This window comes from Pristis pectinata, chromosome 1 (genome assembly GCF_009764475.1).
Source record: "Pristis pectinata isolate sPriPec2 chromosome 1, sPriPec2.1.pri, whole genome shotgun sequence".
Lineage (NCBI taxonomy): Eukaryota > Metazoa > Chordata > Chondrichthyes > Rhinopristiformes > Pristidae > Pristis > Pristis pectinata.
The window spans coordinates 105,710,378-105,733,220 of NC_067405.1; the positions used below are offsets into that span (position 1 = coordinate 105,710,378).

At 39.8% G+C, this 22,843-nt stretch overlaps 1 protein-coding gene across 1 annotated transcript in view; it reads left to right on the top strand.

The window, feature by feature from the left end:
- LOC127570143 (neuronal PAS domain-containing protein 3) overlaps nucleotides 1-22,843 on the top strand; it is an 886,300-nt gene that overhangs the window by 405,733 nt on the left and 457,724 nt on the right. The window contains exon 4 of the mRNA XM_052015421.1: nucleotides 18,496-18,578. Within this exon, the coding sequence (XP_051871381.1) occupies nucleotides 18,496-18,578 (83 nt within the window). The remainder of the gene's footprint in view (nucleotides 1-18,495; nucleotides 18,579-22,843) is intronic.

Consider the following 22,843-nt stretch of genomic DNA (forward strand, 5'->3'; position numbering starts at 1 on the left):
AGCTGAACGACCTTCAATGTTATCAGGAAACACGTACATCACAATAACTGCATGTCTTTTGAGCAATTGACTGTCATAAAATATTGTTCGATTAACCTAATGAAGTTAGAATTTCATTCAAAATTTCATCCATTGGAATATAATTTCATTGTAATTTCTGAATGTTTCTGGAAAAATATAAGTGTGCTAATGATGTGCATTATTATTTATATGCAGATTGGTCAGTAAATTCAGAACATTAGGGGTCCTGCACCAATTTCCAGTAATGTCATTGGGGATTGATTCTCTTGAATGCATTACATGTTTTGCATCTGCTGTGTAAATTTTGCAAATCTTGAGATTCTTTCCAATTACATGCAGGAAAATGTGTGTTGCATACTAAGTCACATGAGAAGTGGAAACTTTACAATTTGATCTCATGCTGTGGTGAGACTTCAAGCACTAAGGCAAACTAGGAGAATTTTGTCTTCGAATGAGGGAGTACTGGATGGCTGCATCACAGATCTCTGACAGATGATCAAAACTTGTGCCTTCAGAGGTGGGCACATGGGGTTAACCCCTCCCCTGAGAAAGAAGACCTTACTGTGACACTAAAGATTATTGGGAATATACCTGAGAATTCCATGGCTTATTTTATTGTGTACTTCCCAATGGCAGATCAGGTTAGGACAGACACTTTAATTAATGCTGTAACAGGCCTTCACCCTTGCATTAAGCTCTGCTCCTTTGTGAAAAGCCAACAAATTTTCCTCATTACATATGCAAGGTAATGCAGCAGCATGTCAAATGTGCATTTCATGTTGATTGATGTAACTTCTGTGCATTTAGCAGCCTTCTTGCAGAGGCTTTACAAACACCCAGAGAATCATAATACAATTTACCATTTCATGGAAGGCCATTTTCCCCCACCAAATTATCAAGTAGTGCGTAAAATCCTTGCAGTATACAGTAAAAGTATTAGCTTCAGTTTCCACCACAAACTCCATTTTCATACCACCAACTCTATCTTTCTCTCTGGTATTGTTCTGAAACTGAATTGGACTGTTCAGAACCTTGGTGTCATATTTGATTCAGAGATGAGGTTCCAGCCATAAATCCATGCTATCACCAAGATCCTTTATTTCTACCCTTGTGACATTGCTCAGCTGAATTTTCGACTTGGCTTCTTTGCTGTCAAAACCATTGCATTTGCCTTTGTTATTTTGAGACATGCCTACTTCAAAGCACTCCTGGTCTCTTTACACCTTCTTTCCTCCGTTACCTTGAGGTCATCTAAAACCCTGCCATGCATCTCCCAAATCAAAACATTCTTTTTGCTGACTTATATTGTCCCCCTAGTTAAGCAAAGCCTCATCCTTGCTTACATATTTCTTCATGTGCTTAAAGGATTAATATGACTTAGTTTGACATTATAAACTCAATTGCACCTCATGCAACAAAACATACCATCTAAAGGCTTTTTTAATGGTGTGAATAGTTTGTTGATCCCTTAACTTCTTGTCAGTTCCTTGATGTCTGCAGATTACATGAGAGAAGGCTGCAAAACAATGTACCCTTTGGAGCAGCAGGGAATAACTGCTTGTATACATAAGAAGTTTGTGTCAGATTTCTTTTGTAATGACAGTGACCTTTAATTGACTCATTGCTGTTTCTCACAGCAAATCCTTGGCTATTAAAGAACAATTTTAACTGAATTTGTAACATTCATTGAATATATGAAGCTTGGGCTAACTGAAACACTATTTAAATTGATTATCAAGGAAGGGCAAATAAAGATTAACATGTTCACTTTTGGTTTTCATTTTCATTTGGTTTCTAATGCTTTTTATTTAATGTCAGTATATACAAGTATAAACATAACAATTGCTTTAATATTTCTCTCAAGTAGTCAGAAATTTTTGTCCATTATTGTGAAATTTGTTTTTGGTGAGGACTTAATAAGTTAAACTATTTGATTTGCGAAAGTGCTGAACATTGAAGATCATTGACAACTTTGAAGGATACCAAAACTGAAAATGAACTATTCTGGCTGTCAAAGAGGAATTTTCAGAGAGCTAATTTTTCTGATTTGCTCACAAAGCAGATTAAAAAGTCATTGGCTTCATTATCTCAAAGACCTCTGATATTCCCAAAGAAAATTAGGAATGTTTCAAAGTAAATAAGGAGAGTAGTCCCCTTGATCTGTGTCAGATAATTTGAATGGCTTGCTGGATTTCCAGCTCCACTGCAACTCAATACAATGTCAATAGTCAAACTGTATATACTGAATTACTGAACTGCAGATCTCCACCTTGCCACACATGGTGTAAATATAATCCACACAATAATGTAGATTCTTTACAGCAAGTAGCTACCAACAACTGGCAGAAATAGTAAATTTAGTAATTGATCTAATAAGGGCAGCAGTGCTTTGTTTTATCGTTGCCAGTATTTGATATCAAATCTTTCCCTAATTATTTCTGAACCAAAATTGTGTAGATGAAGTACAGGTTACTGTGAAGAAACTGTGATAGCCATCTAGATCAGATTTTAAGCAGTATTCAGCAACATTTTAATATCACCACTGATTAGATGTCAGAACCATGTAAATGGCTTGTGAATATATTGCAGACCCAGAATATAGAACAGGTTATTATGTCTAGCAAAATAAATATGGATTTATTATGTGCTGTACTCTGTTACTGCCACATTCCATAAAGATCTCAAGTAACACTGGTCTATTTTGACAGTTGCATTGGTGAAATGCATTGCCCAGAGCAGACTTCAACCAAACTCATACAGCCAACATGTTGCAGCTGGCAAAGCTTTGTTACTAATTTGTTTTAATGAGTAAATGGTTTGAATAGATATTTCTACTTCTATCCCTGTTGATTATTTATCATTTTCATGGAATTTGTGGTGCAGAAGGAGTGGTGCATTGCCGGATGTACAATCTTTTTGATTTGCAACATTGAGGCTCTGTCCAACTGTGCAAGTAGATTGTTGCAGAAAAGCAGGAAGTTCTCCCTGTATATTGAGCAACATCATCAAAAAGCATTTAACTGTCTATTCATTTCATCTTGTGTTTCTAGAATTTTGATGAACGTCAATTGATTGCTTAACTTTCCACTTAAAAACTAATGAGTCAGCTTTTGAAGAACTTTGGTTGCGATCGGGTGCTTTCTTTCAAATACTTGTGTGCAATAGAGGAAGCATGGTGCAAAGTGATAGAAAATCTATCTTTCATATTCAAACCACACTGGAAGGCCCTGTCACCACAAAGTGCCTTACTAAAGCTGTTGGAGCGGGCATTTATTTCTCAAGTTGTCACCAGGGAAACTGTGAGATAAGTGCAATCTTTTGTTCAAAGATCAACAGTGAGATACTGCAAATTCTGGCTGCTGAGTTAGAATAGAATGATGTGGTGAGAAATTTGACCTTATCACAGTAGTTCTCTGTTATGAACCAGAAGTTCTGAATGAATTGTGGGGACAGAGTGATGGTAACTGTGACTTATGAGCTAAAAGAGAACAGTAAATTGATGAGGATAACTGATGTATTCAGACAGAACTAGGCTTAATGTCTCATTTGGAATTAAATTTGAAATTGTATCATTCAACAGGCAATGATCATTGACACATTTAATAAGCATTTATATATCGGACATGCCTAAAAAAAGGACCCCATGAACTTAACCTTGATATCTGTATAGATTTACAATTGCAAAACTGATGCAATGCACTCCAATTTTGAACATAGAACAGTACAGCACAGGAACAGGCTGTTAGGCTCATGTCTGTGCCGACCATGATGCCAAACTGCACATCTGCCTGCATGTGGTCTATATCCCTCCATTTCCTGCCTATTCATGTGTCTGTCTAATGCCTCTTAAAGGTCGCTATTGTATCTGCTTCCACCACTTACCTGGTAGTGTGTTCCAGGCATCTACCACTGTCTGTATAAAAAAAAACTTGCCTGGTAAATCTCCTTTAAACTTCCCCCTATCACCTTAAATCTATTTCCTCAAGTATTTGAGATTGCTCCCCTGGGAGGAAGACTCTGATTACCTACCCTATCTATGCCTCTCATAATTTTATATATTTCTACCAGGTCACCCCTCAGCCTCTGACGCTCCAGAGAAAACAATTCATATTTATCCAACTTCTCCTTTTAGCTAATAATCTCTAATCCAGGCAACATCATGATGAACCTCTTCTGCACCCTCTCCAAACTCTCCACATCTTTCCTGTAATGGGGCAACCAGAACTGCACACAATACTCCAAATGTGACCTAACAAAAGTTTTATACTGCTGTAGCATGATTTCCCGACTTCTATACTCTATGCCCCAACTGATAAAAGCAAACATGTTGTAAGCCTTCTTAACCACCCTATCTATTTGATTTGCTACTTCCAGGGAGCCATGGACTTGCAGCCTAAGATTCCTCTGTGCATCAATGTTCTGCACTGTCCTGCCATCTAATGTGTAGCATAGAACATAGATACTTTCCTCTTGCATTTGGTCTCCCAAAATATATCACCTCACCACACTTGTCTGGATTAAGCTCCATTTGCCATTTCTCTGCCCTTATTTCTAACTAGTCTATATCCTGCAAAATCCTTCGACAACCTTCGTCACTGTCTACAACTCTTCTGTTTTTCTGTTGTCTGCAAACTTACTAATCAATCCACCTACATTTTCATCCAAGTCATTTATATATATGTCACAAAGAACCAAGGCCCCAGCACTGATCACAGATCTCCAGTCAGAATAACACCCTCTACACCACTACTCTCTGCCTTCTATGGCCAAGCCAATTTTGAATCCAATCTACTGTGTCTCCTTGGATCCCATGTGCCTTAATCTTCTGGCTCAGCTGACCATGAGGGACCTTGTTTAAATCCTCCTGTGTAGCAAAAGCAAACCTCCCTCTGAGGATATTGGTGACCCTCCTGTTGAGGTGCAACCCGCCCATCTTGTACAAGTCCCATTGCCCTGGAGGAGACCCCAATAATCCATGCACATAAAGCCCTCCCCCCTGCACCAGAACATCAGCCACGCATTTTAATTGTACTACCTTTTCTATTTCTTGCCTCGCTAGCATGTGGTGCAGGAAGTAATCCTGAGGTTACAGCCCAAGAGGTCCTTTTTAACTTTCTGCCATATTCCCGAAATTCTCCTTGCAGGACTTCATCTCTCCTTCTGTCTATGTCGTGAGTACCAATATGGACTCTGACCTCTGTGTGCTCACCCTCCCCTTTCAGAACGTCCTGTGCCCACTCAGAGATATCCTTGACCCTGGCACTAGGGAGGCAACACACTATCCTGGAGTCTCACTTATGGCCACAGAAACACCTGTCTGTGCCATTGACTAAATTGACACCTATCACTATTACTTGCTTCGTATTTGATTTACCCAGCTGTACAGCAGACAGTCGCGGTGCCACTGATCTGGCTGCTGCTGTCATTTTCTCCAGAAAGATGTACCCTGGAATAGTATACTTATTTGAAAGGCGAACAGCCACAGGAAACTACCTGTCTGCCCCTGCTGGCAATCACCCATTGATGTGACTGAACCTTTGGTGTGACCACCTCCCTGAAACTCCTATCTATAACACTCTCTCTTGTATACTCCGTATTTCTCATAACCCATTATATGAGAAAATTGTTATGAATACATAAGATACATAATCACTTTAGATTTGTTAATTTTATTTTCTGAACAGTATAGCTTTTGAACACTGATATCAATCCTGCTCCTTTACAAAATAATGGCACGGGATCTTCTACATCCTCCTCAAACAGGAATAATGAACTGTGGTTTATCATCTTGTCCAACACCACAGCATTTTCTTGGTACTTTATTGAATATCTGCTGAGACTTTTGTGCTCAAATCTCTGGATTGGGACTTGAAATTACACTCTCTTAACCGAGAGACAAGAATACTACAAAACTGATTCACAGCTCACATAATATGAAAGTTTTTAATGAACAGGACACCAGCCTTTGCTCTTGCATCTTGGGGTACAAAACATTGTGTTCTGGGGAATTGCGCTCTCTGTTTATATTTCAGATCAGATCTGGGATTGGATTAGCGATCCTTTTAATTTCAGTGATGATTCTAGATTTGCTTATGAGAGGACAAAGCAAAAGATACCCGCATTCAAAGACCTTGTATGAAAGAACATAGCAAAGTGCACGCAGATCACCAGTAAAAAGCTGCTAGTGTTCCACTTCCTACTCATTGGAAATTAACCATGTGGCATTAAGCAGCAATCTACTCCCCTCAACAACTGAGACAGAATTTGAACCATATCTACCTCTTTCAAGTGGAAATCTAATTTTTTTCTCTGCCACTACAACCAGGGCATTATTCCCTCTTTCCTTCCTACACAAAAGGAATCACAGCCTGTCCACTGATCTATACTATCCTGCCCACTTGTCACCATTGCTAACCTGAAAACCTGCCCTCTATAATCTTCCTCAAATGAGAATAATCTCTGCTCTTAACAGCAATAAAAGTTGCTTCACCCTTTAGATGAAAATAGGCCCTCAGCACAATTACACCTAAATCATTTCATACTCACCTTATTACTCCCGCCATCAATCAACCACAACAAAAAAATTCAGCCCCATGAGATTCAACCCCATTTCTGCTTTTCAACTCTACGTTTCCTACTCCATTGTCTTCACTCTTGTTACTCCCTGATCTGACCCTTTTTCCACCTTCCATCTTCCTGTCCCCAAACAACTCTCTTCTCTTACTTTCTTATCTTCCTCCCTGTAATATCTTGATGGTGACTTCAAAGGATATTGTAATTCTTTAGTTCTCCTTATTCTCCCATAACCTGCTTACTGATGCCCGTTTGGGTTTTTTTCAGGTTCATTCAGCTCCAGACCTCGCCCTAGCCTTAGTCCATACATGGAGCCAAAAGCTAAAATCCAGAGGCAAGGTGAGAGTGACTGCCCTTAAAATGAAGGTGCATATGATTGAGTGTGGTAATCAAGGACCCCTTGAATCAAGAATCCATTTGGCAGCACGAGGAAAAACACTTCAAAGGTGGCGGTTGCACCTCACAAAAAGGAAGGTGATTGTGATTATTAGAGGTCAATCATCCCAGTCCCAGGATAGCACACAAGAATTCCTCAGGACCGTGTCCTGGCCGAACTATCTTTATGTGCTTCATCATGAGGTCAGAAGTGGGGATGTTCATTGATGATTGTGCAATGTTCAGTTCTATTTGCAATTCATCAGCAAATGCCTGCTGCAGTACTTAGAAAACAGTCAGGTACATTTCTGACACAAAAGTGTAAGACAATGATGATTTCAAACAAGGACAAGTCTAACCACCTATGCTTGACACTTAATGGCATTAGGATCACAAAGCCCCCATCATCAACATTCTAGGTGTCAGTATTGACAGGGTATTCAACTGGACTAGCTACAAAAATGCCATGATTGCAAGAACAGGTAGAAATTGAAGATCCTGTGTCAAAGGCTACAGCATTATATAGATTAGCTAGAAAGTTGGATGGAGCAATAGCAGATGGAATTTAATCCTGACAACTGTGAGGAATGCATTTTGGGAGGGACAAAATGCATAGTAAATGAACAGAGGGACTATTGGGTACAAATCCATAAATCCCTGAAAGTGGTGTACAGGTGGAGAGGCATATGATTGACAAAGGAAAACTTACCCCTATGATTCAATGATGAATTCATAACTTGGGTTCTGAAATCTAATGAAGTTTAAAGTTTTCTTCTTTATATTGACTGTAATTATAATGAATTATAAGTATGTCAAAGCTAGTTTTTGCTATAAGAATATAGCATAGAGAATCTTTCTAGACAAATCATATTATAAAAGGAATGTTACGGTGTAGAAGAAGGCTATTTGGCCATCATGCCTGTTTGGTCATGAAAGAGGTACCCAGCCTAATTCCTGCTTCCAGCACCAGGTCCATATCCTAGCACAGCTCTTTGAGTTCACATCTAATACTTCATAAATATGATGAGGGTTTGTGCCCCTACCACTTTTTCAAGCAATGAGTTCCAAACCTCATTTTCTCTCTGGGTAACAAAACATGTCCTTATACTGACAATTATTCTACCAATTATGATATCCTATGCTTTTTGCATACAGTAAATGGCAGGGCCCTTAGGAACATTGATGTACAGAGCAATTCCATAGGTTCCTGAAAGTGGCAACACAAGTGGATAGGGTGGTAAAGAAGTCGTACATCGTGCTTGCCTTCATCAGTCGGGGCATTGATTATAAAAGTTGGGAAATCATGTTGCACTTGTATAAAACTTTGGTTAGGCCACATTTGAAATATTGTGAACAGTTCTGGTTGCCCCACAAAAGGAAGGATGTGGAGCCTGTGGGGAGGGTGCAGAAGAGGTCCACCAGGATATAACCTGGAATGGAGAGTTTTAGCTTTAAGGAGAGGTTAAGAAAACTTGCATTGTTTTGTCTGGAACACTTGGGGATGTGTATCTCAGGGATCTGTACTGGGACCCTTACTCTGTGATTTTTATAAACGACCTGGATGAGGAAGTGGAGGGGTGGGTTAGTAAGTTTGCGGATGACACGAAGGTTGGTGGTGTTGTGGATAGTTTGGAGGGCTGTCAGAGGTTACAGAGGGACATAGATAGGATGCAAAGTTGGGCTGAGAAGTGGCAGATGCAGTTCAACCCAGGTAAGTGTGAAGTGGTTCATTTTGGTAGGTCAAATATGTTGGCGGAATATAATATTAATGGTAGGACTCTTGGCAGTGTGGAGGATCAGAGGGATCTTGGGGTCCGAGTCCATAGGACGCTCAAAGCGGCTGTGCAGGTTGACTCTGTGGTTGAGAAGGCATATGGTGTTTTGTCCTTCATCAATCGGGGAATTGAATTTAGGAGCCGAGAGGTATTGTTGCAGCTATATAGGTCCCTGGTCAGACCCCACTTGGAGTATTGTGCTCAGTTGGTCGCCTCACTACAGGAAAGATGTGGAAGCCATAGAGAGGATACAGAGGAGATTTACAAGGATGCTACCTGGAATGCGGAGCATGCCTTATGAAAGCAGGTTGAGGGAACTCGGCCTTTTCTCCTTGGAGAGACGGAGGATGAGGGGGGACCTGATAGAGGTGTATAAGATGATGAGAGGTATTGATCGGGTAGATAGTCAGAGGCTTTTCCCCAGGGCTGAAATGGTGGCCACAAGAGGACATAGGTTTAAGATGCTGGGGAGTAGATATAGAGGAGATGTCGGGGGGTAAGTTTTTTACTCAGAGAGTGATGAGTGCATGGAATGGGCTGCTGGAAACAGTGGTGGAGGCGGATACGATAGGGTCTTTCAAGAGACTGTTAGATAGGTACATGGAGCTGAATAAAATAGAGGGCTATGGGTAAGCCTAGTAATTTCTAGGTAGGGACATTTTCGGCACAGCTTTGTGGACCGAAGACCCTGAATTGTGCTGTGGTTTTTCTACGTTTCTACTGGGTGACCTGTGATGGTGACTTCCAAGGATGTTGGAATTCTTTAGTTCTCCTAGTAGTTGAATAACATAACAGAAGATGTTGATAGTGCTTTAAAGCAACAATGTTCTCCCATAACCTGCTTACTGATGCCCATTTGGGTTTTTTTCAGGTTCATTCAGCTCCAGACCTCGCCCCAGCCTTAGTCCATAAATGGAGCCAAAAGCTAAAAACAAGAGGATAGCTAGGGAGAGAGTAGGACCACCCAAGTTTAAAGGAGGAAGTTTATGCCTGGAGCCAGAGGATGTGGGTGAGATACTAAATGAACACTTCACATGAATATTCACCAAGAAGGGCATGGAGGAGAGTGAGATCAGTGAGGGTTATGCTGATATTCTAGGGCATGCTGAGATCAAGGAGGAGAAGGTCTGTTGAAGAGCATTAAGGTGGATAAGTCCCCAGGGCCTGATGGGATCTATCCCAGGTTATTAGGAGAGGCAAGAGATGAGATTGCTGGGGCCTTGACAAATATCTCTCCAGCCACAGGTGAGGTTCCAGAGAATTGGAGTGTAGCCAATGTTGTTCCTTTAGTTAAGAAGGGCAATACCAGAGGGCATAGGTTTAAGGCCAGAGGGGGAAAGTTTAAGGGTGATGTGCGAGGCAAGATTGTAGAGATATTTTATCTTTGATTTCAAACATTTTTGGATGATCCTATTTGTGATCTATTTGCTGATCTGGAAAAGAGGTACTTGATACTTGCTCAGACAAAAGGAGCATAAAAAAAAGAATGGGAGAATAAATGTCCATAGGCTACTGTCACAGATATGGGTTGCTATTCTCGGTTCAACATTAACAGAGGGTTGGAAGGTGGAGAAAGTAAGTGGCATTACAGCTAAACCCTGATAATCTGGTATGCAGTTCTGAAATCTTGGTTCTTTTGACATTTGGCTCACTTGTTACTCCAGGGTGTGAGCTGGGTGTGCAGTCAGGGCCAGGTTCTAGAGTATGGGCTGGGTGTGCAGCTAGAGCTGGGATCAGAAAATATGGAGTGAGGAACATGGGTAGGTTTGCAGCCAGAGCCAGGTTTTAGAACATAGAACATTACAGCACAGTACAGGCCCTTTGGCGCACAATGTTGTGCCAATTTTTTAACCTGCCCTAAGATCAATCTAACCATCCTCACGCACAAGCCCCTCCATTTTTCCATCATCCATGTGCCTATCTAAGAGTCTCTTAAATGTCCCTAATGTATCTGCCTCTACCAGCACCTCTGGCAGCGTGTTCCACATACCCACCACTGTCTGTGTAAAAACCTTACCTCTGATATCCCCCCTGTACTCTCCTCCAATCACCTTAAAATTATGCCCCCTTATGTCAGCTATTTCCACCTTGGGAAAAAGTCTCTGGCTCTCCACTCTTATCATCTTGTATTACCTCTTATCAGGTCACCTCTTATCCTCCTTCACTCCAAAGAGAAAAGCCCCAGCTCGCTCAACCTATCCTCATAAGACATGCTCTCCAATCTAGGTAGCATCCTGGTAAATCACCTCTTCACCCTTTCTAAAGCTTCAGCATCCTTCCTATATTGAGGCAACCAGAACTGAACACAATGTTCTGTGTGGTCTATCCAGGGTTTTATACAGCTGCAACATTACCTCATGGCTCTTGAACTTAATTCCCTGACTAATGAAGGCCAACACGCCCTACACCTTCTTAACGACCCTATCAACTTGTGCAGCAAGCTGAAACATATAGAATGAAATTTTCAAGCTGAAACTCACTTGGCCTCATGTTCCCTGACATAGAGTCATAGTCTTAGAGTTGTACAGCACAGAAATGGGCCCTTCAGTCCACCAAGTCCATGACACTTTCCATCTACACTAATCCCATTTGCCCGCATTAGGACTGTGTCTTTCGATGCCTTTCGTATTCAAGTGTCTCATTTAATGCCTCTTAAATGTAGTAATTGTATTTGATAGCACCATCTCCTCTGGCAGTGCATTCCAGAATCTCTCTGTGTGAAAAAATTACCCTCAGCTCCATTTTAAATTTCTTACCATGTATCTTAAAGCTATGCCCTCTTGTTTTTGATAACCCTACCATGGGAAAAAGATTTTGACTATCTAACCTCTATGTGCTCTCATAACCTTATATACTTCTTTCAGACACCCCTCATCCTCCTTTGCTCCAGGGAAAACAAGCCTACCACCCAGCTTCTTACATCATTCCCACTCTCCCCCTCCCTCACCTGCTTATCACCCCCTCACCTGGATCCACCTAACTCTTGCTCCACCCCTTTCCCTCACCTTTTTATACTGGCCACTTCCCCACTTTCTTTCCAGTCCTGATGAAGGATCTCGACCCAAAACGTTGACTGTCCATTTCCCTCCATAGACGCTGCCTGACCCACTGAGTTCCTCCAGCTTTTCATGTGTTGCTCCAGCCTATCCAGTCTCTCCCCATAACTAAAGTCCTTCAATCCAGGCAACATCCTGATGAATCTCCTCTGCTCTCTCTCCAATGCAATCACATCCTTCCTATTGTGTGGTGATCAGAACTGCACACAATACTCTAAGTGCCTTCTTCACCACCCTATCTACCTGTTTTTCCAGCTCAGGGAACAATGGACTTGGACCCCAAGGTCTATCTGTTCATCAACATTCTTTAGTGCCCTATCATTTACTGTGTATGTCCTACCCTATTTAGCTTCCAAAAATGCATCACCCTGCTTTCAAAAATACATCACCTCAACAGGTTCACTAAAAAATTGACTGTGTAACATTAAAAAAAGTGAAGTAACAGTATGTTGGGGTATTAATAAGCGTAATATCCAGTACTGCTAGTCTGGTGCCAATAAGTCCCATAACTGCCAGTTTGAGTTTTACTGTTTATGGTTAGATAATAGTGCTTAGTACATTGACCTTTCACGTGAGGAATAAAGCTTTAACACTGACGAATAAAAAATAATCAAAAATTCATCTTTTAATTGTAATTCCAATTCAGGATTAACCAGATCTTTGGTGCTTCGAGATCCTCAGCTGCTTGCCCATGGACTGTATTGTTTCTTGTGGCATGGTCCCAGATGTACTGTACTGCAGCACGATGCCTCTCCCAGTGTAAGTGGCCAGCTGCACTTACCCAAAGGCATTGACAGCTAGTGAGGCCCCACATTCACATGACCAACTGGCTTGAGAATTTACAGACATATCCCACCTTTCAGTTCTGCAGTCTGAAGTTCCCACCTGCTTCAAAAATGCATCTATGTACCAGTGCTCAAGAAGACTGTGATGACCTGCCTCAATGATTACCGTCTGCTAGCGCTTACATCAACAGTAAAGAAGTGCTTCAAGAGGTTGGTCATGGCGCAGCAAATCAACTCTTGCCTCAGAAGTGACCAGGATCCGCACCAATTTGCCTACCGCCATAACAGGTCAACAACAGATGCGATTTCTCTCACCCTTCACTCTGCTTTGGATCATCTGGACAATAGGAACTCATATGTCAAGCTGTGTTCATTGACTACAGCTCAGCATTGAACACAATCATCCCATCCAAACTCATTATCAAGCTTCAAGACCTGGGCCTCTGTACCTCCCTCTGCAAATGGATACTCGACTTCCTCATTTGCAGACCTCAATCAGTGAGGATTGGTTACAACATCTCCTCCTCGCTGATCATCAACACAGGTGCACCTCAAGGCTGCATGCTTAGTCCCCTGGTCTACTCTCTATACACACATGACCATATGGCTAAGCACAGCTCCAATGCCATCTTCAAATTTGCCGATGACACTACTGTTGTTGGACAAATCACAGGTGGTGACGAGTCAGCTTACTGGAGCAAGATAGGACACCCGGTTGAGTGGTGCCACAACAACAACCTCTCACTCAACATCAGGAAAACTAAAGAGCTGATTGTTGACTTCAGGAAGGGAAGGAGGGCAAACATGCACCCGTCTACATTGGGGGATTGGTGGTAGAGAGAGTCAGCAGCTTTAAGTTCTTGGGCATTAACATATCAGATGACCTGTCCTGGGCTCAGCACATAGCTGCAATCATAATGAAAGGGCACCAGTGTCTTTACTTTCTTAGGAGGTTAAGGAGGTTTGGCTTGTCACCAAACACTCTAACAAACTTCCACAGAGGTACTGTTGAAAGTATCCTGACGGGTTGCATCATGGTCTGGTACGGCAATTCGAATGCACAGGAATGTAAGAAGCTGCAGAAAGTAGTGGACTCTGCCCAACACATCATGGGCACATCCCTCCCCGCCATTGGTAGTATCTACAGCAGGTGCCGCCTCCAGAAGACAACATCCATCATCAAAGATCTGCACAATCCGGGCTATGCCATCTTTTTGCAGCTACCATCGGGCAGGAGGTACAGAAGCCTGAAGTTCCACACCACCAGGTTCAAGAACAGCTACTTCCCTTCAACCATACGGTTTTTGAACCAACTGGCAAAACCCTAATCACCACTACAGTTTAGCACCATTGTGACCGATCACTTGGCACTAAAATGGACTTTGTTTTTTTCTGTTTTAATTGTGTTTTTTCTTGTAAAAATTTTGTATAATTTATGTTTAATTTATGTTTTTCTTGTGAATGCTGCTTATATGATGCCATGTGCCTGTGACGCTGCTGCAAGTAAGTTTTTCATTGCACCTATGCATACATGTACTTGTGCATATGACAATAAACTCTGACTTTGACTCTTAAAGACAACTAAAGACAATTTAAGCTAACTAAATAAAATCAAATGAAAAGTCTGCTGGCAGCTGTTTCTTCCCATTGATTTCAAATGGACTGATGTACTTGTGCCAAGTTTAATCTGGTATGGGATTAATGAGCAGATTTACCAGGTTTAGAGCTAGGAAGGCTGCAGAAGTTTACACTACCCTATCGAATTCTTTGATGAATTCAACCGTGCTAGGCAAGGGTAGCCTGCGTACAAATGGATAGTGGAAGATGCCACTGGTAGCTTAAGGACTTCTGCGAAGAAACAAAGTTGAGTCTTTGCAAAATTGCTGGTGCCCATTTGTAAGTCCACCCATATCATTACAGTTGCTGCATTTTGTATTTAAGGTGAAAATAACATTATTTACTGATCTTGATGTATATAAAACCAATACTGTACAGTGTACCTCCACCTTACGGCAGTTCAGGTAACAGAAATTTGTCCTTATGGAATTCAAAGTCACCACCAAAAGTTTGAGATACAGAATAAAAATTCAGTCTAAAGGAATTTATGTGGGAAAAAATAACTAAATAAACAGAAAATGCAAATGAAACAATACATTTTGTCAATTTTTGTCAAGGGTTCGCATTATGTAAAATCATGATACGAACATGGTTTTCTAGGAATGCAACTGCTCCATAACAGGGGGTGTATACTGTAATTGATGAAAGAATGCATTTGCATTTCAGTTCAGTATATTAATATCTACTATTTTCTTACCTATGTAAGTAGATTGAGAACCTGCTTTTTGTTTTATCTCCTTATTACTCTTTGTAAATGCTAAACTTTTAATTTTTTGACATTTTTTTTATTTTTAGTTTATTTATGGAGCAATTAAACTTACTATTCTCTCTTAAAAAGAATAAGAATGGTTATGAAGTGGATATAACACCAGTCCATTTTTTCATGATACTGTAAAGTTTTAATGTTCAAAAACATGGTGGATTATGAAAGCTAGTATTATTAACATTTATATTCATGAGGTATCAAGTAAGAAATTGAACTTGTAGAAACCTGATTTGCACCTGAGAAATGGGGAAGCTGTAGTTAAAGGTTAAGAGGATATTGAGGCCCTAGTTACACTCAGTTAGCTATCTTGAGCAGGCCATGTTGTTGGCAGCCTTGCAACTTCACTGCACCAGACACCCAAAACAAATGCTGTTTTCCAGGCTCTGCAATGGGAACATTATTAGGTTGGCAGAAAAAATAATTGAAGGAGAAACAAAGGACTGTAGGTAATTGAAGGATGTGCTCAAAGCTTTGACAAAATGCATTATCCCCACTGATTCCTGGAAATCTCTGGCCCATGACAGCTCAAAGTTGTCTGTAATTTGTAATGGTATTGAGAACCTTGAAGCTGGGCATCAGGAGCAGACAAAAGTCTTGTGTAAGTGGCAGAAAGAGCAGACCACCTTACAAAGTACCCACTGGCCCACCATTTCAGCCACTACTGGTTCCATCTGTGGAAGAGTCTGTGGTTCCCCCATTGGCTTCATTATCCAACTCAGAACCCATGAAACTGGAGTGGTAGTAAGTCATACTCAATCCTGAAGGAAGAAGAAAATACTTCAGCTGCTCCCTCAGTGCCTGAGGCCCCACTGATACATTATTCAGATGGGCCTGTAAATGGTCAAGCAGTCTTATTGCCTTAAACAGGATTCTTAAATGCTCCGAGCCCCTATTGCGGATTTATGTATAAAAAGGTTGAATCCTGGCTGATGCTGAAATGTATGGAACTATTTACATGAGAAAAATTGGGGGCTTGAGGCAGGGTGCAATTGAGTCAGTATATGTCATTAAAAATTGTGGATTGAGTGCATTTGGCTGAGGAGATTCAGTGATCCTATTAATGTTGGACTGATGATTGCAGGAGTTTTCAGTGATTTTGGAGATTGCGCAGGTGGTAAGCATTGGGGGTGGTTTGCAGTAAGGTTGCAAGGTTTGTGAAACCTGACCGGCAGCATTTGCAGTGGTGTGATTTCCACCCCCAACCTCACTTCTATCAGTTCCACTGATGTTAAAAGCAAAAATGGTTGTAATTTCCTGGTGTGGTCACAAAATCTAATTGCATATTGGCACTAAAATAGCAACCTCACTCAGAGGCCATTAAGATGGTACAATATGTTTGAAAACAAAACATTACAATGCAGATTCATTGATTTAGTCAGAAAAATCCTCTTCTGAACTAAAAGTAAAATTATATTGTTGTGTTGGGTAAAAGCTATTTCCCTGTACATCTCAGTTATGCTGTACAAATGCTTAATACCTTTGTCCATTCTGGGATGTGGGAATCACAAGCAAAAACTAGGATATATTGCCTGGATTGTGCTTGAAAAGATGGTGGTAAGCAGTCCACTTGAACTGCTGCAGTCCATGTGATGAAGGTGTACTGACATTGCTGTTTGGCAGGAAACCTCAGGAATTTTGCCCTTTTAATGCGAAAGCAGTGGCAGTATGGGTGAGGATAATCTATGATGTAAAAGGAAATTTGAGTGGCTTATGTTCCCATATGCCTGCAACCCTTGTCCTGGAAGGACATGAGATTGCAGGTTTGGGAGATGCTGCTGACGAAGCCTTGGTGGCTTGCTGCAATGCATCTTGTAGGTACACACTGCAGCCACGATACACTGGTGGAGGAGGGAGTAAATGTCTGTGAAAGACAGGCCACTGATCAAGCAGACTTTTTTTTATTCCCCTGGATGATGTCAAGCTCTTTCAATGTAATTGAAGCTGCGGTCATCCAGGCAAGTGGAAAGCATTCCATCACACTCCTTATGTGCCTTGTACATTGGAGCCTGGAAGCAAGTTACTCATCTCAGAGCCTATTTCCTGCTCATTTATTCACAGTATTTATGTGACAGGTCCAGGATGTTGTTGGCAAGAGATCCACTAAAGTAATGCCTTTCAATGGAAAAGGGAAGTGGTTGGACAGTCATGCCTGACACTTGTGTGTTGCAAAGTGTAAATATTAATTGTTAACTGTTAATTATCAGCCTTAGCCTATTTATTCGTCAGGTTGTGCTGCATTTGTGCACTGACTGCTGCATAATGAGAAGTACTGCAATTAAAACTTAACACTGTGCAATCGTCCATGAATGTCCCTGCTCATGACTCTATCTAATCGAGAGATCACAATTGAAGCACCAAGATGATTGATTGATACCTAATCCACCACACTAAACATTCATTCCCTACACTCCAGCTACAAAGTCCCTGCACTTACTTACCTCAGCTCCTGTAACTGGACCTCTTTGATGCCAATCTCAGATACTTGGATATCAACAGCAGCTCCTGTCATCTAACCTCTGGAATTCAGCTTTTTTTTAAAACAAAATAATAATGAGGTCCAGACACAGAACCCAAGTTGAGGATAATTAAAACAGGTTGCCGAGTAGATGGTGCTTGAAAGCACTGTAAATAACTGCTCCTATTATTTTTCTGGTGATCAGAAGTTGACAGCAGCTGATATTTAACTGGATTGAAGTTGGCCACTTTGTGTACGCTGGATATACTTGGCCAGTTCTTCATTTTGTCAGGTGAATGCCAGTTTTGTAGCTGCACTGGAAAGCTTGGTGGGAGTATAGCTAGTTTGGGAGCATAACATTTCACACTGTAGTTGGATGTCACCATGGTCCAGAGCCTCTGCCACATCCAATTCACATTGATATCCCATGAAGTGAACCAAACTGGCAGAAGGCAGGTTTCAGTGAAGTAGGGATCTCAGGAGAAGGTTTAAAGGGATCAGCCAGTCAGGATTTCAGGCTCAAGAAAGTTACAAATGCCTCAACTTTGTCTTTTGTACTTACTTGTGACATTCAACCATCTTTTTTGAATGCTGATATTCATGGATTTGTTAAGAAAAATATATTAATTGAAGGATTAAAATTTGTTTCTAATTTTTGAAATAAAAATAGGCTGAGAACTGACTTACTTTTTGAGTATAGGAATATATTTTTTCTTTCTTAGCATTTGATTACAAGATAAATAAGGATGAAGAAAGCCTTCAGGCCATAATGGTTACTTATGCAGTAAACCTACAATTTACCTCAGTTACAGCATACATTTGTTTCAAAGTTTGTTTGTTTTCTGTAAGTGTATTCACTGTTGATGTAATTTTATGATAAAGTCAAGAGGGTCACCAAACAATACATTGCATTATTTTTCTGCTTACCTTTTTTATCAATATTAGCAAATTGAGTCAGATATACTCTCCATGTTTTACAACATTAAAATAGAATTGTTAGCATCTATAACCCTTGGTTATAACTAAAGGTTCAATTAAACCTTTTAATATTTAATATTTTTTCTTTGTATAGCTTTAGGAGCACAGCGTAGGAGAAGTCCAAGTAACATCGCTATCAATATGTTTGAACGGAATTTGGGAAGCCATATTCTACAGGTATGTGTGACAACAAGCTTGGTTTATTTAAATTGGTTGTTCTTGCAGGAAAAGGTTTCTGAAATAGACTAGAGATAATTACTTGCATGTACTGTTATCCTGATGTATTTCAAATGTGAGCTGCCTTTATTCTGCATTGACAAATAGTTATTGTCTTATACTTAGAGTAGAACAAAAATTCTTACGGTTAAGATTGAATGCCTTGAGGTTCACTTGCAAACTATGCATGCATGCAATATAAACTGACTTGTTACCGTTTATGTTTAAAGAAGCATTTAATGAAAACATTTTAATAATTATCCAAAAGCTCTGATTTATGAGTATCTTGGGGAAACTAATTTTGATTAAATGTATGCTTATTCATTCTCTCTTTATGATTGACATAGATGCTACATAAATGCTATCCATCAGCATAAACAAATATAACATACTTTTTCCAGTTAATAATTCAGTAAAATAAAGATGTAAAATATCTACCTGTATGCTAAATTTGTGTATTGAGTTTGAAATTTACCTTATCTGAGCTTATTCTTCTATATTTAATATCACAGATTATTAAGACAGATACTTTGTGACTACTTTTTGTTTGGATGCATTAAAATAGCGTTGCCTTCTATGAACCCATATCTACAGCTTCGTTGTAGGATTTTCAAAACACCACTATTGCAATTCATTAAAGTTTGTGATCACCGAAAAATAAAAGTTAAGCACTTAACTTATTTTAGATGTTTATTTTAATTCATTCCCTAGGCTAGAGTTTATTGTCCATGACTAGTTGCTCTTGGGAAGGCATCAGTAAACTGCTGTAGTTCATATGATAATAATACTAACATAGTGCCATTAAGGATAAAATTGCAGACTTTGAAATCACGATGCTGAAGTGATGACAATAAATGCTGAAAGTCAGGCTGGTATGTGAATTACAGGAATCTAGGAGGTAATAGTATTTCCATGCACCTGCTGCCCTTGACCATCTAGGCTATGGATGTTGCAGGTTTTGGGAGGAGTTATTAAAGAAAACTTATGAATTTCTGCAAGATATCCAATACCCACAAAGCACAACAAATAGAGTGAGTGAATATTTAAGTTGGTAGATGGATCTCTGATCCAACAGGTTGCTTGTCCTGGATGGCATTGTTTCTCTTCAGTGTTGCAGCTATATCTCAGGGAGAATATTCCATTACTTTCTTGCTTTATACATGATGAAGCAGCTTTGGGAAATCAGAAATGTACCATTCATCATAGGATACCCAGCCTCTGACTGCTTTTGGAGTCACAGTAATTATATGGCTGGTCTAGTTATGTCTGCAGTCAGTGATGACAGCATGACTTCCCAGCACCCCCTCGCTTACAACACAAATGTTAATTGAAGCTGCTTCAGCGATGGTAATGCCATTGAATATCCAAATGTCAGGTGGTAAGAATCTTTTTTGTTACAATGAATATTTTCTGGTTCTTGTCTGGTGTGAATGTTACTTGGCGTGGCCCAAGCCTGATGTTGTCCAGATCTTGCTGTGTGCGTGTACAGACTGTTTCATTAATTGAAGAATTATGAATGCAACAGAATGAAATCATTCATGTACAGCCACAGTTCTAACCTCATGGTGGAGGTGAATCAACTTTTGAAACAGTTGAAGAAAAGAGGACTTGCATGAGAAACTTATTCAAGATTATTGGCCTCCAAAACTATAGCCATCTTCCTTTTCTGTGATTCCAGTTAGTGGAGAGCTTCCTAATGATCATCAATCAGTTTTTCTTGGTCTCCTTTGTGCCAAATGTGGTCAAGTGCTGCTTTAATGTCAAGGGCAGTCACTCTCACTTCTGGAATTGAACTCTATTGTTCATACTTGGGTGAATTGAGACCTGGGGCCAATTGGTCCTGGCAACATCCAAATAGAGTATTGGTAAGTAGGTCTAAACGCCCATGATCCTGTATCTCCTGGTATCTCTGTTGACTTGATAACTACACTTTATCTGAGAGGGTAATTTTCCAGAGCTCTGTGTAGGATCAAAGAGGTTAACTATACCTTGCAGGAGTCCATAAAAATACTCAATGCGGCCATGACTGAGATATTATTCAGATAAATGAATATATTAGCATCCGTTTGATTTGTTGAAATTTGTTTTTGATGTTGTCCATCAATGGACTCTTTCTGATGTATCCAGCCAGGAGAAAATGGAGCAAAGCTCTTGTGTTGCTCTGTTGAAGATTAACAACCGTAGCTGAACTGAATCAATTTGTTGTTTACTTCTGCAGAAGTCAGGTATGTTGTTCTGTTGGTGAAACCCGGAAAAGATCTGTAAATCAAATGCTAATTTTATCATTTCTTTTTAAGATTTGCATTAAACCATTTGTTAGATGTGATCTACTTTATTGAAATGGTGCTCATATGCATGTAGTAGTTAAGTATACGAGAAACCACTGAATATGAATTAAAGTATTAAATAAAAAACACCAAATAGCTCCATTTTTTTGCAGTGTCAAACTTTTAAATGTTCAAATAAATAAATTTTGTTTGATATGCCTCACGCTATCATGTTCCAATTTTTTAATGTGTTTTTCTCTGTTTCGATCTCATTTCTAAGCAGTCCAGGCTGGTTTAGGTTACATACATGACAGCAATTTTTTTTAACATGTATTCATTCATGAAACTGGTTGATAAGCAATAACGGGTTATTAAGCCATGGAGGTTACCATGTTCAGACTAATCAATTCAACACCAATTTGCTGTTCTAGGATTGATTATTAATTGACAATCAATAGTAGTGAGCATATTTTTAATCTTTTGTACCTGGGCTCCTTTTCTCTTTTTTGCAATGAAATGTGGGTGACTGAGCACTGACCAGACATTAATCCTTGTATCTTCCAACGATTCGAATCTTACCATGTAATATTTTATCAAGTATGTTATCATGGAAGTGTTTTCTACCATTTATTTACTGTAAGATATTTTGTTAGGGAGAGCTCAGTGGGTTTTTATGCAATTGTTGAGTGATCACAAGATTATCACTGTAGGGTTTAACATTAAGTAACACTTCAACCACAAATTTGTGTACAATTTTTAATGGAGTTTTGTATTGCTGTACATTCTTTTCATTTTCATCTACCAGCTAAATCCATAACCATAGAAATACCTCTGGTTTTGAATCAGGTTGTTTTCACTTTCACAGATAACATTAATGCTCTTAGACATCGACACATCATTCATATTCCTTACACAGAATTGGTAGTGGTAATACGCTATCAATCTCTTGCTTTTGCTACTTGGTAGGAAGAGGAGAGGCTGCTATGGGTTTGTATTTTGGAAAGAACATACATTACTCTGTGATGCTAATCAAGTTTATCAGTATCCTTTCTTTGAAATAATATTCAATCCATTTAGTAGTTCAGACTGATGGATAAATAACAATTAATGGAAGGATGTGAAGTAGGAAGATACTCATTATAGTCTTATATCTAAATGTGGCATATACATTTCAATTCAGATTTTTAAAAAAATCTATTACCCTTTCCCATTTAAGCTTTAAACTTGCTCACATTTACGAATTATTCCACAAATTTACACAGAGTTTGATCCCCATTCAGAGGCTGCTGTGTTTATTTGATCTAGCTGTGTTTCTCCATTTCAATTGCTCCTACTTATTTCCTGAAATATTTTGTTCAACAAACTGGAAATCTTTATCTGTATTTTTTCCCAAATGGTACAGTACAATATTAGGACCAAGAGGAAAATGAGACAGTGAGAAAAGTATGCCACACAACTGTCCTGAATTCTTATTTCCTGCTGCCAACAAGAATAAAGGTCATCCTTTAACCACATTGCCCAAAATGATAGACAGCAAGGAAGTATGGATTGTCAAGTCTTTTACATTTGATTCTACTAACCCCGGCAAATATCAGTGGCGTCATCATAATATTAGGGGAGGGGGTGGTGAATGAAAATTCTCATGATATCAGTAGCAGACACCTCCTCCTCTCCTCAATCCTCAAACAGTGATCATTTCAGGTCCTGCCCTTCTTTGATACCCTGACCAAGGAAACGAGTTGCAGTGGTTTGAGAACAGGCAAAAGTTTTCCCGCCCTTCACTGCCTATATCTGTTCTCAGATGGATTTGAGAAACCTTTTTCTTTGTGTTACTGTACTTAAGTATTGTAAAAATCTTCCTTACATTTCCCAATTGATGAATGGCTTGTCATTCTGATTATGCGCTATCTAACTATTCAGAAATTCCAATGGTTCAGCATCAGGCTCATGGCACCCAGT